This window comes from Epinephelus fuscoguttatus, linkage group LG18, assembly GCF_011397635.1.
Source record: "Epinephelus fuscoguttatus linkage group LG18, E.fuscoguttatus.final_Chr_v1".
Lineage (NCBI taxonomy): Eukaryota > Metazoa > Chordata > Actinopteri > Perciformes > Serranidae > Epinephelus > Epinephelus fuscoguttatus.
The window spans coordinates 21948287-21966815 of record NC_064769.1 but is presented as its reverse complement, the minus strand read 5'-3'; the positions used below and the strand labels follow the sequence as shown (position 1 = coordinate 21966815).

Below are 18529 nucleotides of genomic sequence, written 5' to 3'. Positions count from 1 at the left end.
CCAAAAGTTTTTCATTTTCACATACAAAGAGTTTGGTCTCATGTAAGGTACAGCGACAAAACACAGCTGAGTGGTTTTAAAAAAATCAATATGGTAAACTATATAATTATAATATGTGACTGTGCATTTATTTGCTATATCATGATATAACTCTGTCTCTGCTGGGATTGTGATTTCAACAAGGGATGTGCATGCTTGGTCGACAAGACGATTTAATGGTGCTACCCTCACTAGTCGGCACCAGAAAAACTGGTCTCCTAAACTTATCATTAAAGTTCTTATTATTTTATGCAATTGCGTTGACACAAAGGTTTATTTTTTAATGAAAACTATTGTTTTCCATAAATGTGTAAACTTTTGTTTTGTTAGTTATGTTTTGAGGGATAATGTGCAATGTTCATAATACATGGTGCAAAGTGCCACATATTTCAGCAGCATTCGAAATACAATTTAGCTATTAAAATATATGTGAAAAACAATTTCAAATTGATGACATATGCTTATGATACATGCTATATTTTTCAGACAATGTTTAATGTTATAGATTTAACTGTTTTCTGAGTGTGTTCTTACTTACAGATTCATCGACTAGTCTGTATTTAAACATTACAGAGATTACTCATACATCCCTAATGTCAACCACATCACCCAGGCCTTATGATTCACTTTTTTCCTATTGTTAATCCAATATCAATGAATCTGTACTGTACATACTATAATAAATGTGACTTATAATTATCCTTGCCAAGGACTCCTTCATTAGTGTGAGCCGTTGTTTCCCCTTTTATCGACTTGTTAATAATTCCATTGTGCTCCAGTGAAGCACATGGGAATATTTTCATACAGAATTTCTGATGAACGATGACTCGATGAGTCAACATCTCATTCCAGTAAAGAAGTCATCTCTACAGAAAATGTTACACCCCTGAACAGCAAAGTGAAAGCTTAATATTTGTGGTCACGTCTGACATGCTCGCTCATTCATAAAATCACACGTTGGTGTGACACAACAATCACAATGGCCTTTCCAGAATTGGCTCCTCTACTGACTGACAGACAGAAAGACAGACGCAGAAGCGACAGCACGTCGCCCTCGAGACGAAAAACAGACAAAGGAGACGGACATACAGGGTGCCCATCACTCATAACTGCACCCACTGACTTTCTACATGTGTATGTCGGAGAGATTGTGAGGGTGACCTGTGTTGCGTGTGGGAAACACTTTCTCCCAATGTGTGTGTATTCGCTTTTAGCACTTTCTCAAACCGTGTGTGTGCAACAGGAGACGCGAAGCCCTCGCCACACACAGTGGGAAATATTTGGGATGGTTTCCCTCGGAATGTCTTGGCGTGCCTATGGAATGCCCCCCTCCCCACTGCCTCTTCCTCCTCCCCTTTCTCGCTGTCGCTCCCCTCTCGTCTCCGGAGAGGGGAGGGAGAGTGGGAAAACGGCGGGACACACAAATTTGAACCCTGTTTTGCCACTGTGAAAAATGGTGCATGCACAAAGGTGGCGCACGAATGCAGACGAAGCAACAGAGCTAAAATGCACAGAGATACAGTGTGTGAAAATGTGTTGGGTTTGTGTGTGAGCACAGCATGACACTGTGCATATCTGTGGTTGCCTACAGATGCTGTCTGCATTTAAAACAGTCAAATATGAATCAAGGTGTGAGAATATGAGTATGTGTTGTTTATTTTTACTGCATTTTCACGCATACGTACATCCTGATACTGGCTAACCCCCCTTCACTCACATGCACAGATATACACACACACATGCACACACAGTCAGTGAAGGGTAACTTTAAACGTGTCTCAACCTCTCACATTCCTCCTGTTTCTCAGCCCGCGGCTCTCTTTGTAGATCAAAGGACAGACAACAAGTCTTTCTATCGGCTCGCCCTCCTCCACCCCTCCTCTTCCTTCAATGCCACCTTTCTCAGACACTCTCTCTTCCTCTTGCTCTTCCTCACTCAACAAACACTCGGCTTGCTTGCACACACACACACTGATTATTTCTGACTTTCTCACACAATCTCTCTGTAATTCCGTTCCTGCGACTCTGTGTTATTTTCGTCTTTCTCCCTAATTGACTGCTCCTTTTTGTTTGCTTTCAGTGCCGCTCCATTTCTCTGTCTGTCTCTTTTACCTCCCTGCCGTCACCTCTGTTCTCACTTCTCTCCCTCCCTCCCCCTTTTCCTCTCCCTAACCCCACATCTCTCCCACCCCTCCCTCTCACGGTGTGGCGGTTCCTGTTGCTCTTGTTTTCACTTCCCCAGTAGTCTGGTGCGTGGGAACCAGTGTTTCTGCTGCAATAGTGTCTGCGCTTGCCTCTGAGCGTGTGTGCATCTGTGACAGAGCCTGCATGCTCTGTAAAGGTGCTGAGGTAACTGTGTGTGGGTCTATGATGGTGTCTGAGTGTGTTTATCAGTTTGAGGTTTTTGAGAGTGTATGCTTATCACTGTAAACGTGTGTGTGTGGCTTCATGTCTATCTCTCAGGATATCTCTGCTATCTCAACATGTCTATAAAAGGCCAGTATGGGACATCTGATGGAACTGCACAGCCCAACGGAAGTGTGTGTTTGTGTGTGTGCGCATGGAAAGTATAGACGCAGCAGGCATTAGTGGTAGGGATAGGATATAGCTGAATAAGGAAACTGTAATGGACCAATAGCCAACTCCACCCTCTTACCCAACCCCTTGCTGGTATCCACACAGATGAAATTTAAGGACTACAGACTAAGAAATACAGTGACACGTGTCAAATGGATCTTTCTTAATATATTTTTGGTATATTTTGAGGCTAAAATATGTTTTCTTTTTTACGAAAAAACTATTTAAGAATAAATAGATTGTTCCTTGAATTAAAAACACAGGTTCACATCCTGTAGTTTCTTTTGTTTATGCCAGAGGGGAGTGACAAAAATACATTCTTCTGAGCTCTGTTAGTCATGTGAAACATTTTATTTTCATAACAATAGTTTAAATGTGTTACAGCCTTTAGGAGAAACCAAACAGAGTCTTTTGTATCATCTGTCTATCAGCTGAAAAATTTATGAACATGGCTACAAACCAGAAACAGGTGCATTTGGATGTGTGACCGCCACACAGAATACGGATGAAAATAAAATCTTACTCAATAATTTATCTATCTAAATTATTTTTTGATATGTTTTTCCAGCCACACCGAGAGATGGTATTTAATCTTTATATTTTCCTTCCTATGTCTTTTTATAACAATGAATGTTTCTCTAGGGTTATCCAATTCATCGTGTGTAACAGGCCTCCGACATGTTTATTATCATTTCTTTTTATATGCACATGCAGTATATGGCATAGTCTCAGGCTAGAGGGACAGGACTACACTGGCACAAAATCAGATTTTCATAACACGATTGTCATGGCCAAAAAAAGTTCACAATAACTATACTATCGCAATATCTACGGTAATTTGAAAAATAACTGAATACAGCAATTAAGAATAATACTGCTATGAGTCACATTTATAATTAAGGTTGTTTATTGTGTGTTTTGTCTCTTTTTTGGCAAATTAAATACACTCAAAATTCAACTGTAGGGAGGTGGAGAGACAGTCTGTAATTGTAACTGCACAAAAAAGCAAGCACTCTTAATGGAAAGTGAAAAAGCAACAATGCCATCTCTAGATGAGCCATTAAATACATGACAGAATCCACTTTTACTACAGGCAGATGTTAAAATTCAAATTCAAATTATTCTTCCTCTTTTACATTGAGTGCACAAGTACATGTATCTTCTAAAAGAACAATAGGAATACATGATATGCACACCTGAGGGTAAGAAAGGTGAAGATGTAGTGAGCAAAGATAGATGATTTAATGTTCCATAGCTCTGACCTAATCAAATCTACCTGACATTACTGTTGTTAAGACAACATGTTAGAGTCTTCCTCCAGCTGCTGAGCCGTCAAGTACTCGCTGGACTAACATCAGAAGTCCATATGTCCGTGGTAAAACTTATGGTGCTCACGCTGATATCGACCAGACGTGTGTGGTGACAATATTATACAGAGCAGACAGGGGTACGTCTGCAAAGTAGCAGAGGTTTGTAAGAGTATACTAGGGTTCCAAATATGCCATTAGCTGTGGAAATTCTTGAACTTCTACGACAGAAAAAGGCTGGTCATCAAGTTCCATAAATTCTGTGACTTTGTTATTACTACTTTAGCCTTTTGGCTGTCTTTAGAAAACTTTCTAAACACAAAAAGTTGTTAAATACCTGTTGAACAGGCAATGCTGCACTTTCTTTGGTGCCTACACTGGCTGCTGCTGCTTCGTATAGAGAGTGCTAGGAATGAGTCCTAAAACCTGGAAATGAGTTAGTGTTAGATGCCTGAAATAAGGTCTGTGGTTAATAGTAACTTAAGAGACTTTTAAGTTTTGTTCTAAGACATAAAATACATCAGTAAATACCCCACTCATGAACTTTGAAGCTTCTATGTGTCTTACAAAAGGCGGCTGCTAACAAGAGGCAAAATGAGACTACAGGATGTCATCATGCCAAGCCACGCTTAACACGGCTTTACAGTCTTGTTATGGTGGTGACGTTGAGTAAAGTGACCACAGTGTAGTTCCTTTATAGCCTCACGTTAGCTTTTTACTTCTAATTATTACATTTAGGCTTCAAAAATCATAAAAATAGTGTGCATTTGTTTAGATTATCTTGCTGAACAGAACGTGGCCTGACAGGGCTGATTTTTTTTAGCAATAATCCAAAATCCAATAGAAAATCCTGTAAGCTTTTTGACAAGGGAACCGGAGCGATGCTAACTTCTGCGTCGGCCTACAGAAAAACGTCATCCCTGGAGCACTCTATTTCTTCAATACATATTCTTTGCCATGACGACTTTTTAGCTGACTGAAGTTTTGTTGTGTTGAAGACCTTTCCCCTCTTCTCGTTATCTTTGCAGGACTCGATAACCAAAAAATCTACACATCGGCAACAACAGCACACTGCGCTGCTTCTTCTTCTCTGTGTTTATTGGCAAATCGCAAACAACTTTGAAGTTAACGGCTTCATTATCGGTACAATACATAATGATTCAAATTAACCATATATTGCACATCCCTAATGAACAACTCTTAGTTTTCTGGAGTTGGATTCTTTTAAAGCCAGACTGATGAAAATTCAGTCGCAGAGAAATCCATCAAACACCATCAATAAAGGTTGAATCACTGACTGATTCATATACACCGCAGTGTTTTCACCACTTCATTGTTTATAAGTACACACAAGTATGCAGACAAGGACACACATACAGATGAGGCCCTTCTCCATCTCCCATTCCCTCTTGGGGTCTCCACAGAGGACACACATTCCGATGCCTCTAAAAATCTCTGTTGGGCCTATTGATACACAGAGACAAACATTAACCCTTTCCCTGCACAATCATCACACACACACACACACACACACACACACACACACACACACACACAAATCTGTGGTTAATCTCCTCTTCTGTGTTCTTTTTTTTTTTTTTACTTCTCTTTCTTCATGACATTCATCAATGGTGTATGCGCATGAGAGAGAAACACAGAGAGACAAAAGCAGAGAAACTAACCCATCCATTGCTAATCAGAGAGCTTTACAATCAGATAACAAAGGGGTTAACTTCGCCTGGGTGGGCCACGGAGCAAGCCCCTGGGTGAAACTCTCTCCTAACACACACACACACACACACACACACACACACACACACACACACCTAAATTTTAATATGCACTTTATATCGTATCATACAACCTGGGTCGTTAAGGTGAGGTGCTTGTATACACTCATTTTTTATTATTGGTGGTCGGTTCTTCTTCAGTTCTTCAAAAATTAAATGCCAGCAAATTATCAAGGATTAATTAAAAGGGCAAAGGTAGGTGCTTTTCAGGTAGCTGTCATTTCCATTTATTCATTTTAAAACAGATTTTAAATTAGGGAGAAATAGCCACAACCTGGTTGAGATTGTAGGACAAAAGTTTTCCCAGGTTTGCCATCTGAATGATGGGAGCGATGCGAGGCAGAGCTGTTACTGGTGGTGTGTAACACTAAAGTCACATTTGGCCTTCCTTTAAGTGACGTCAGGAGTGACCAGTAAATAGACGAGTCAGGCTGACGACCATTTGGCCTGTGTGTGTGTTTGTGTCATCATCAGGAGGTAGCATCAAGGTGGTCCAGGTTTTTTAAACATTTTTGAGCTGAGTCAAACGCACCCAGTGGTGTATCTTGACACATTTGGGGCCTCCTACTAGGAGCAGACCAGAACACCCAAGTTTAGAAACTGTCCTACAAAGACGCCTCTCACAATCGCAACTGGCAGCACAGGCAACACAAATAGAGCCGTCGCAGCTCACACAGGTTTCCATAAACAGCCACCCATGGAGATATCTGCAGGTCAGGTACCGTAAATCCGACAATGACTGGCTAACAAACAAACTTTTTTTTTCAAGCCCCACAAACAAGATCAAGTAGTATAATCTGTACATAAGTCAGCATTGTTTCTGAAATTGAGGAAAGAAAATAGTGGTACTGAAAGACTTAATTTTTCCTCCAGGTTCAACTCCCTTCCTTCATGGATCCCTCGTGGTTGTGATAGAGAATGACCTCTTGTTTAACTCTTCCCACTGAATAAGATCCCCAACATTTTTCATTTTCTTATCCCCTCTTTTTCCACCCAGGTTGTGGTGGCAGCAGCCTAAACAACGTAACCCAGACGTCTTTCTAATCAGCCACATCCTCCAGTTACTCCTGGGGTCCCCGAGCAGTCTAAGGCCATATGGGATATACACTCCTTTCAAGGCTATTCATTTTAAAACAGCTTTATATCTCCAAATGATCTCCATCCATCCTAACACCCCCGAAAACTGAATGCACATGCTGGGTGTAAACAGGAAGCAGATTGCCTACTCTGCAGTTGGATGCTTAGTTAGAGAAATTCTATGGAGGAAGAGCAGCAATGGCGAAAAGTAAGACTTAGTAAAAGTAAGACATGAGTTTTTAAGGTGGTCAAGGCAGGGCAAAACAGATTAGGAGTCATTGCATATTAACAGTGGTACTGGGGGCATTATCCATTGCAAGAGGAAGCCTTGGCAATGGGAACAGAGTGTCCACACAAGAAAGGTGGAAATCACAAAAGATATGTACATCTTGCTATAATGCTTTGTTTGGGAAACGAACATATGTGTCTCTGTCATCTTTTTCAAAAGTCTTTGTTACCAGCCATCCAGACTAAAATGCAATCCCAGAGTGCTGAAGCCAAAACAGAGTGAGCAGCGTTTTCAACAGTCTCTGTTTTTCGGATTTGAATACGCCAGAATCTATTGGACGTGGTGAAAGTTAAGCATTTTCAACTTCACGCTCTTTTTCCATCCTGTCAGTAAAGGTTAGCCTGATTTGGCTGCTTGTATCTGCAATCTCTTTATTTTGGTCACTATCACCACAACAATCCAGTACAATACACACATTACTTACATTTTCTCACGAAAGTAAAATGAAGGGTTTTTTTCAAAGCCCCTCTTCTCCATTTCCCCTTATCACATAAATTTATTTCTTCCCCTTTCTAAGTATTACACAAAACACCACAGCCACCACAATCTTTTTTCCTCAGAATTCAGGAACCAGTTCAGCTGTGTTATAAAACCAGAGAAATATTGCACTGCTATTTATATTGCTTCATACGCGATTAAGGAACTCAAGTCTTTTCCTTTTCTCATGAACGCTGTTCTGTATAAATGCATCAGCTAAATGCCCAGACAGAAATGCATTTACTGTACTGTATGTGAAACGATAGATGGTTGTTATTGTTTAATTTTATGAATGTATTGTTTTGTCTTAGACTGCTGTTGGTGACTATACGACTCTACATGCTCACTGTTCTCTCATCTGTGTGTACTGATAAGCACTGGCATTATTTTAATTTGTACAACCACACAGAACTCAGCTGATGCTGAAGTTCATACACAGTTGATTTCAAAAATACATTCAGAACCAGTGTCCATTTCCTTACCTGGCAGCGGCTGAATATATCGCTGGGGGTGAGCTGGATGTTGAAGTGTCGGAGGACCCGAACAGCCTGGTCTCTGGCCTTTTCTGAACAGTCCAGGGACAGACAACGACCCTCGCCTACCTGGGACCGCAACTATGTGGGGAGACAGAGGCAACATGAGTATACAAGCAAACATGGAGCAAACACGAACATGCAAATGTAACCACACTTGCGGATTTGTTCATGAGTTCACATTAGTTCGTACTTACACTTTGGAACGGTTGTCCACATGTGAGTATGACACGGCCTTCAGCTTGTGCTAACTGACACACAACAAACACACACACCAGAACGAAACAATAAACTCTTGAATGCAGTGATGTTATTATTGGTTATCTATAATATGCAAAACAGCGATACTCAATTTATGGTCCGTGAAAATTGATTAACACTGGGATTTTTTTTTGTACTTTTAATGTAAATAAGGTGCCAGAGTGTATCAAAAAATCTAAACAGATTTTGTTTACATAAAAAAGAGTGCCGGGGAGGATCTCCCAGACACCCATACAGAGGTCAGGGACAAGCCTGAATGTCCTTGAATCCTACAAACACCCCTGCGTAAAGCAAACGTCAAAATGCTGAAAACAGGCAATTTTTTATTATATACATTGACCAATATTGTGTGTGTCTTCAGCTAACTGACCTTTGCTGCTCTTCTGTGATCATCAGTGTTCTCCAACATGATCACATCGACTCCTAAACAGCGCAGGTACCTTCCGAGTCCCTGCAGCATGTTGTCACACACCACCCGCAACTGCTGGGGGGGCATCGGGGGGCTGTCTTCTGAGGGCTTCTCGCCACACAGGAGGCCTTTCTCTGTGTCGGAGCGAGGGGGACTGACCCTTTGAGCCCCCTGACATTCCTAAATGGACAGAGACAATAATGTGATACTTAATTGATCCCCACAGGGGGATTTTCTTTTCACTTGCACCGCAGCGCAGTGAGGTCAAAGCACGGGGGTGAGCTTTACAACTGCACCCCTGGAGCTGGTAGGAACTGCTGAAGTGTCTTGGTCAAACACATATTGTCCCCTCCCTGCAGGATGGATGCTCAAACCCAGGTTTTTGTAATTTCTCTGTATTTATCGTGTCACATGGAAGCTCAAAGCTCTTAAATTCTCAAAAATTTGGCAAATAAAAGGACAAATCTCATATACACTGTCCTCTTTGAGTTGCAGTTATGTGGCTTTTATTAAAAATACCTTCTCGTACAAAGTTACCTGCTTGTTTTTCCTCTGGTTCCTAGTTTATTCATGACAAAGTTCCAGAAAATGTATTAAAATCTGAGAAGACATATTACACTCATTCAGAGTCAAACGCGAAGATGCCAAGGTCAGGGTCAAGAGCAGGTCAAGTAGTTAATGGATTCTGGCTTCCACAGTCTCATTAATTAAATTTTCCCCCTCTTGATTCCAACCAATCTGTGTCTAAAAGTCTAAACGTCCACGATGGATTTATTTGTCTTCACATCCTAGACCTTAAGGCATTTGGTATTAAGTGAAACCTTCCAAAAATCACTAAACAAATCAACAAGAGCAACGGCTGGAAAAATAGTAATTGACTCCTGACCTCGTTGCCATGGGCCTGTTTCATCTGCTTGGCTTGTTTCTCCTTCTGCTTCTCGTCTCCACTTTTCTCTGACTGGCTTGACGAGAAGCTGCGCAAGTCAGCTGGCAGCCCGAAGTATACTGGGTTGCTGGAGAGGACAGAGAACACATCCAGCAAACAGTGGGCATCTGCCACTAGACGGAGGTTAAGAAACATAAGAGAGAGGGGATAAAGTTATTGGTTTGCAATTTGGCCAGGGATAAGACAATAACCTGTGATATTCTATAGTAAATAAAACAGCAAATATCTGTCTCCCTGTCTCCCTAACACCTTACCTGCATATCTAATTTGGCTGATGCGCAGTGGCCGTTTCTCCCAGTTGGACATCTGCTCTGTCTTGTCGAGGGGCCTTCCAAGGACCTGTTGTACCAGCAGACTGAGACCCTTCTCTGCAGAGTCCTCTCCTACCAGCACCTCTTTAGGTCCATTTTGTGTCCTGTTGACCTTTCGACGCTGGATCTGTAAAAACGTAACAGACATAACAGAGAAAATTAAACAGCATGGTCCTGTTTTAAATGTTCCTCCACTTAAGACCTGCTTTCATGGTTGTAATAAGCAACTTTATCAATTTAAAATTATCTAGAAATTATGACAATACAAGGCTCCAGGTAATACATTTTTGAAATTTAAACAGTCCTTCTCATTTAACATTCTGCCACAACTTCCTTATTGAACTAGACATTCCTTGCAATTTTCATTTCTTGGATTCCTGACATCCTGCAACATGCAGCCTACTCCAGCAGATGGTGAAGCAGCCTCATCACTTACAGACCCATGTTGCCATTTCCACATTCCTGTCCACCTAAGACACTGCGAGCTTCGCTACATATGTCTCAGGCAAACTGCTGGGCCACAGCTGCAGTGCGTACCTGAGTTATGACCATGCAATGAAACAGTTATAATAAACTGAAAATAAACAGAAAATAGTAACATAAAGCCATTTTTGCTGTCTTGAAAATGTATGTGAGATAAGTGTGATACTGATGTAACTTAACAAATCAAAACGTGGATTTAGTAAAGGATCACATTTCTACTAAGTGAAGCTACAGTCCGACTGCTTCTTATAGCCAAGGTTCCCACAGACTTTTCATCCATCCATCAATTCATCCATCCATCCATTTTCAACCACTTATCCAGGGCCAAGTTGTGGGGGCAGCAGGCTGAGCAAAGCACTCCAGACATCCCTCTTCCCAGCAACACTTTCCAGCTCCTCCTGGGGGATTCCGAGGCATTCCCAGGCCAGACAAGATATATAATCCCTCCAGTGTGCTCTGGGTCTGCTCCGGGGCCTCCCACCAGTTGGACATGCATGGAACACCTCTAACAGGAAGCAACCAGGAGGCATCCTGATTAGATGTCCGGACCACCTTAACTGGCCACTTTCAATGCAAAGGAGCAGCGGCTCTACTCCGAGCTCCCTCCGGATGTTGAAGCTCCTCACCCTATCTCTAAGGCTGAGCCCAGCCACCCCACGTAGGAAACTCATTACAGCTTTGTATTTGGTCACTACCTGAAGCTCACTCTCCTGGACAAAAAAAACTTTTCCATGACTTATCAAGGATCCTTAATAGTTTTTGTTTTTTTTTCTTGCATTTTTTCAAAGACACAGGATTCAAATTCCATTCAAATATAATTTCAGCTAACTGGCACACATGAGGGGAGAGACAGAATGCTGAGAGAAAATGGAGAAACGTACGTGATAGTAAATGAAACGTTACATCAACAGCTACAGAAAATAAATTTGCCATTGTTACATTACATGGAAGCTTATTCATGAGTGTAATGATTTCATTACACACCAAAAACATGTCATGACTTTTCCAAAACTTTCAAAGATTTTTAGTTTTCCATGACCATAGGAACCCTGAATAGCATTCACTAGAATCTGTCACACCGAAAACAATAAATCAGAGTCGAGGAGTCTCTAACACAGCAGCCATTCATGTCAATCACAACTACTCAACTAGGCAACACCGATCAATCATATGAATCAAGAAACATATTTTAGTGTACTGTTTAGCTGAAAAATAAGAACCAAGACAAGACAAAAGAGTAGGCAGAGGAACACCATTTTTTCACAGATGGTCTGTCTCATTTTGTGCAAATATATTAGCAAATATCAGATTAGTTATTTATCATAAAAGTTGCCAACTACAGCTTTAAAGAGGCCTGATGCTCTAACAGTGTCTCTTCTATTGTCACCATAAGACCAACTGCATGAATAAATTTAGAAGTAGTCTGTATGAAGTTATGTGAATGACAGGATAATGTTACCTTCTGGTGTATATTAAGAAGATCAAGCATCCCCTCCATCTGCAGTGGCTCCTCTAAAAGCTGGTGCCAGGTGGCCAAGAGACACTTGAGATCCCCTGACATACCATAACCTGAACGGCAACAAAGGAGAAATGTAAGAGACAGAAGTATAGACAAAAGGCCTAAAACGAATTTGATTTAACTTTCATCAAGTCTGTTTCTTACCCAGTTTAAGGATGTTTCTGTCAGAGAACAAGCTCCTGATGAAACTGATAGTGTCTGGGTGTTGACAGAATCCATTTGCACAAAGGTCTAATAAGAAAACCTGGTCCGAAACTGCAAGTTGTATCAGGGCAACTTTCTGAGTTGAGATGCAGCCAAATGTGGGCTGCCACTCCATGTCAACTCCTACTATACCACCGTCCTGAGAGAGGATAAAGACAGGAGTGAGCAAGACAGCAGTAAAAATAACTATAAAAAAAGATTCATATTAAATACTTTTAATAGTAACCACATTTGCCTTCCCATTAGATACAAATATTCTCATTAATGGTTGATTTAGAGACACAAAACCTTTTTTAAATCAAGCATTTAGTTCTCTGTACCTTCAGCACAATGTTTCGACATCTCTGAAGAGTTTCCAGCGAGTCCACAAAATGAACCTTGTCCTTGGTGAGCGGCACCTGGTAGAACTTCTGACGGTGAGACTGAGACGGTATCCACTCCTCAGCTTGTGCTGAACCACTCAGACCTATCTGTCTAAGCAGAGGCGACAAATGTGTGTATTTTTGTTAGAAAAGAAAAACACAACACAGCCATTGCAGAGTGAGAGTGGACAGAAAACATGAAAGAAAGGAAAAAGAGTGACATGCAATATGTAAGCAGGGTATTTAGTGAATAAAACCTATGCTCAGGATGGAACCTCAGGGATAAAAACTCTGAGGCTGCAGCTATGCCTCTTTATATAAAGCAAGCACAGCCTGTGTATACCGCAAGTTGCATAAAAGGATATGTTTATGCATATTTTGGCCAACTCACTGTAGATCAGGCGGTAGACTCTGCTGAGTTTCCCATACCCCACAGGGAAGTCGATTCCTGGGGATGTTGTATCTCAGTGACCACTGAGAGGCTTTCTGTAGACCACAGTACTTCACCAACATCTCCACTAATAGGATCTGCAGCTCAGAGTCATCTGCCACAACGTACTATACATACATGCAGTTAAAAAACACAACCCGAATACCTTATTGATACCAATACAATAAGACAGTATAGTATCTCTACACACCTACCTGTACATGGTCGCTCCAGTTCTCCTCTGTCATGCTTTTCTAAAAGAAAATAGAGTACAGAATACAAATAAATGGGAAATCTGACTCCAATATTTCCTCGTCCATATTGCGATCGCGTTTAACACTTGGCATGTGGGATTCCACTGCTTTGATTCCCTGTATGCAAGGCTTGTAAAACCTTTTGCATAAAACACACCAAGCCTTTCATGCACTGCCTTGTTCCAGTTTCAGTCATGCCACAAAAATCTGAATTAAACAGCCAATTTCTGTCGAATTTTCACTTCCCGATATCGTCCAGGGTGCAGTGACAGCTAGCTAGCAGACAGTGGATCCTTTGCTCTGAGCATTCCGGCCAGAAACAATACATGAGTGTTGTTGGTTCCCTCATATTATATATGCTGCCAATTATTTTAAGATTTTACAATGCTGCCTCAGAAAAGAAAGATTCATAAAATCCTGTCTCCCAGGTCTTTGTACTTTTGAGACATTTAAAAGATTGAATTAAGACATTTTAATACCAAATGAGACTTTTTTTTTTTTTTTTTATACAAAATAATGAATTCAGTGCCCTTTAAGACCTCTAAGAATCCACTGGAACCCTTTGTGAAAGGTCCTGCTGCATTTATTTATTGATAAAGTTGGGTGAATAAATATAATAATATAATAATATGTTAACAGTAATCAGTGTTTTTCTCTGGCACCCACAAGTCTGGGCTTAAAAGTATTTCTTTAGAAAACCTCTAATGCCGTCATCTGCTCATGTTTTAAGGAACTGAATCTATCCATCACACCATAAAAATCAACTCCACTGAGATCTTTTACAAGCTTTTATTGGCTACAGCACGCATGATTATGACTTTTGATCAGTGATTCAAGTTGACGTATGTGTAACTAAAACGGCAACACGAGATCTGAGAAGAAAAACTTAACAATCTGAATAAATACTTCTCAGACACATGCTTCTGCTTCCCTTATTTTTTCTATGATAAAACTGCACTAACCTAATAAAACAAATACCTCTAGTGTTGCTTTGGTGTTTAAAAAACACAGCATTTATCAGTGTATCAAAATTCAAACACATCTAATTTAATTTTTAGACGATTTTGTGGTCAGTTAACTTGAGCCGAAACCCATGGGCTATTCATGTTTCATAGCAGTATTTATGTGCCAAGCTTGTCTTAACGCTTAAATGTTTAAAAATATTTCTTAAGTCTTCTCTTGCTTCTCATACGTACATTACTTATTCACAAGAGGCCAAGTCCCCACTCCTCTTTTACATATATTTTGAAATATCCAGGAAATTCCTCCCAAGTAATTAGAGTCTGACAGACCATGCACTGCTTTTAAAGTGAAGAGCACAACCTTGAAATTAATGCCACTGCCATTAATTCAAAGGAGATTAAAAAATGTAGCATGTGAATACCTTGTAAAGATTACGATGCTTAAATGAAATAGAAAGCCTGCTGCATCACCTACCTCCACAAACCTCTTGTACATGAGGAAACGTAAAGAGTCCAGCCTCCTCTTGTGTAGAGCATTGGGACACAGTCCTGGGTCAAAAAGACGAGATTGCAATCATTTCTGCCTTTGGGTGATCATCCATACATGAACATGTACGCACGTGTCCGGTTACACACCTTGGTCAATGTTGAACCTCTCCATGAGTCTGTAGACATGTTTGGTGAGCAACTTGGGGTGGATCTGGCTCATGCACTGTTTGGTCAAAGAGCAGTGAGGGAACTGCCTATGGAAACACACAGATGCAGTTAAAACCACATGACTTCATACAGCTGCACACTGATGCCTACATACATACTGTACAGTAATTCCCCTAGGATTGCATGAGTTTTTTTGCACTTCCTGAAGATATTCAGGGTGTCCGCTGACATGAGAAGACACATTTGTACACAGTTGTAGATGTCAATTTACTTTTAATAAAATGCCTCCTATACATCATGATGCTCAAATCAGATGCATCATTTGAAATGTTTTTACCAATGTTGTGACTCTAACACCGGTCTCCCCTAACCAACCCTGCATTTTCAGTCGCAGAGAGAAAACGACTCAAATCCTGGAGAAATGCAGATGACAGCTGGTACGCATTAAGATGCCATGTCGGTCATGTGGGTACAATACAGGACAAAACAAAGCTAATTGTAAACACGGTCAGAAAACAGACGAATGTATTGCAGCATCTACAGAAGCGTTTAGTGTGGTATGTGTGTGTGGCGAGTGAGAAAAGAGAGACGGTGTGTCTGCATTTGGGACAGGTAGGTGAGCTAACAGTGAATGTTCAGTATGAACTACAGTTAGTCAGAATCAACAGACCAGTAAAGGTATTTTAGCAGCATGTAGAGAGATCGTCTTGCACGTTTTATGTTATCTGATCGGCTTTTCTTATCAGCCTTAAACTATACAGAAGGAATATCTGCTGTTGATGGTGTTAATTTTATAATTCTTGATCCTGCCTGACACTTATTGCTTAAAGCATAGAAAGTATAACAGTAGTAGAAGTGAGTTAATTGTGTATAGGGAGATCTTTAGCAGTGGTGCTTATCATTAAGACGCCACTGACCACCACTGCTAACTTAATATAGGGGAAACACTGCTGTACATTCCCACATGTTCACATATGTTCAATACCTGCTTATCTCTTCACCACTGAAGCTGGGGTGACACCACGAGTCGAGCAGTGTGACCAGTCGTTGTTCTAGATGACTGTGGCCTGTGACGAAGGACTCTGCCAGTGGCAACTTATTCTGCAAGATCAGTGGTACACATATCTGCAGGAGAAGATTGTAGGTGATGATTTTGAAAGCTTTTGATGAGGCCATTTTGCAAAGATCAGATCTAACACATTTTAAGTATGCTTATGTATTCAATGTTTATGAATAAAGAAACGTTTGGCACACCTCCTCCATATTCACTTCTTCCTGTAAGTTCAGCTTTATGCTGAGCACTGCTGCCTGTGACAAACACAAAGTGTAATTCAGTGTCAATTTTTTTTGTGTGAAATCTTTCTGGCATTAAAAAAATGATGTAAATGTCAAATGAGGAACTCACCTCTTTGTAGCAGTGAAGAGCCTGCAGCCTCACGATGTTCAGTCGGAGTGTGGCTGGATCCAGGGTATTGAGTTGGTAGATGCTTATGAGGCCGTCTACAAAGCTGGGCTGGGTATCTGTTAGTAGGCTCAGAGCCCGCCGTTGAAGTGCTATTGCTTGCTGCTCTGGGAGTGAGCTCAGAGTCACCTGATGGAGGGACAAAAATGACGAGAAACCAAATATTTATACAGAAAAAATATTCTTAAAATGTGGAAAAAGACATTATCTTGCTCGACACTAAGACTGAAAATACCAACAACAGAAAAAAATAAGAGCCTGAAACATAAAGCAATAATTGCTGCTGATAGAGAATTTTAAAATAAAGTTATTCATGAGACGACTCTGGATCTGCTGGAGCTAATATAGCTGTCATAAAGGAAGTGGTAATACGTGTGTGGCCATGAAGTGTGAGATCATCTGGAGGTCAGTGACAAAAAAATGTCCCATATACACCACCACTTTAAATGATCCATGTGCTCCAGTATCATCTTTCGCTCCAGACAGGGCTATTTGCATTTTCACATCAGCCACTGTAGTTCTCCTACATGCTTGGCACATGGAGGAATATTTAATTCTGCAACTCCGCCACTAGATACCACTAAATCCTACACACTAGACCTTTAAAAAGGTTTGTTTTATATATTCCGTCTACCTGAGGATGTTCTTTCATCCACGTCTGGAATTCCATGAGGATGTGATGACCAAGGGTGTGGCTTCGGCCCTTCTGTTTGCCTGGACAGCCCTCCAGAATTGTTAGTAAAGACTCCAGAGGCTCAGACAGCTTTGAAAATCCATGATGGGCTGCCAAATGTAGCTGTGGAGGGGTGGGGGGGCAAAATAAACAGAGCCTTGTATGCATTACCTTGTATCGGTTTCAGCCATGCCACAAAATCTTAGTTACTTAGCCAATTTTCGCTGAATTTGCACTTCCCTATGTCGTCCAGGGTGCAGTGACAGCTAGCTAGCAGACAGTGGATCCTCTGCGTTAAGCATCCCAGAAACAAAATGAGTGTTGTTGGTTCCGCTATTCTGATTAGCATGACACTGATACCAACTAAGGCCTTATTTTTATATTAATGAATTAATCACCTAAGACTTTTTAAGGATGCGCAGGAACCCTGACTTAAAAAAACAGTTATAATCATACTGCCAGTAAATGAGTCACAGCTGTTGGTAAAATGAGTTAACAAGCAAGTGAATTTTTAAAAAGGCTGACATACAGTAGCCAATATCTGTGCAGAGCAGACACAGAGACTTGTGACAGATTTTAGGTCTCAGCTAAAGAATGCAAACTCTGGCATTAGAAACTTCCTACACAAGAAAATAATATCTGTGTGAGAATGCCTTGCCCTGCGTCTTAATTTGCAAAACAGATGTCATCCACTCAATATCCTCCTCACACAGATCTCAAGTTCATTCAGTGCAACGCAAATTCCTTCCTTCCTACTGACAGACACTCTGGTTTCCTCATTAACACACACACACACGCACACACACACACACACACACGCTGGTGAGCTTCATTTAAACATGCCGGTATCCAAGCTCTCTCTCGGGTTCCTTCCTGTGCAAGTGCTTCTCGCACACACACACAAAGACTCCATCTCTCTACCTTTGTAAACACACACACTCAATATTCCATGTGTGGAATTGACACACGCTGTGAAAGTGACTCTCACCGTCTGCAGATCTTTCCGGTTCCATAGCTCGAAGAGTTGGTCTCTCAGCACGGCAGGGTCAAGACCTGGGGGGAGCACACACACACACATAGATGAGGTGGGGTTTCACTCTGACCTTTGACCTCTATCAACCTGTCAAGGAATCCAACCTATCAGACTTTATAGATTTTTTTTTCTTTGTGAGACACCTGATGGTTTTCTATTAGGACTTTTGGTCCTTAAAGTGACGAGCTCTGAATTGGGAAAATGAAACTTTTTCAAGATGCAAATCCTCTACATTGAATCTTCATGGACATAAGTCATTAAAAATATGCAAAAGTTATACCTGACCTAATGAGCTACTGTAATTTTAACTACATTTAAGCAGTAGCAGTCTGCTGCAATAGATTTATCGCTACTGGCAGGTCATCCTGAGTGGGTAGCTGTACTTGTCATAACACCAGTCATGTTAATAAAATGTAAAATTTGTCTTGAAATCCCTTGTTTTGTGTCCAACCTAAATCTTAGTTTATAGGTAAT

At 40.9% G+C, this 18529-nt stretch overlaps 1 protein-coding gene across 1 annotated transcript in view; it reads right to left on the bottom strand.

Annotated features, from left to right (window-relative positions):
• exd3 (exonuclease 3'-5' domain containing 3) overlaps positions 1–18529 on the bottom strand; it is a 51347-nt gene that overhangs the window by 27706 nt on the left and 5112 nt on the right. The window contains exons 3-19 of the mRNA XM_049604370.1: positions 18011–18075; positions 16984–17145; positions 16293–16478; positions 16142–16195; positions 15873–16012; positions 14867–14973; positions 14706–14779; positions 13230–13268; positions 12976–13142; positions 12543–12696; positions 12163–12361; positions 11959–12068; positions 9960–10143; positions 9646–9818; positions 8721–8939; positions 8287–8340; positions 8039–8170 (exon numbers count right to left, since the gene is read on the bottom strand). Coding sequence (XP_049460327.1) covers positions 8039–8170; positions 8287–8340; positions 8721–8939; positions 9646–9818; positions 9960–10143; positions 11959–12068; positions 12163–12361; positions 12543–12696; positions 12976–13142; positions 13230–13268; positions 14706–14779; positions 14867–14973; positions 15873–16012; positions 16142–16195; positions 16293–16478; positions 16984–17145; positions 18011–18075 — 2219 coding nt within the window. The remainder of the gene's footprint in view (positions 1–8038; positions 8171–8286; positions 8341–8720; positions 8940–9645; positions 9819–9959; positions 10144–11958; positions 12069–12162; positions 12362–12542; positions 12697–12975; positions 13143–13229; positions 13269–14705; positions 14780–14866; positions 14974–15872; positions 16013–16141; positions 16196–16292; positions 16479–16983; positions 17146–18010; positions 18076–18529) is intronic.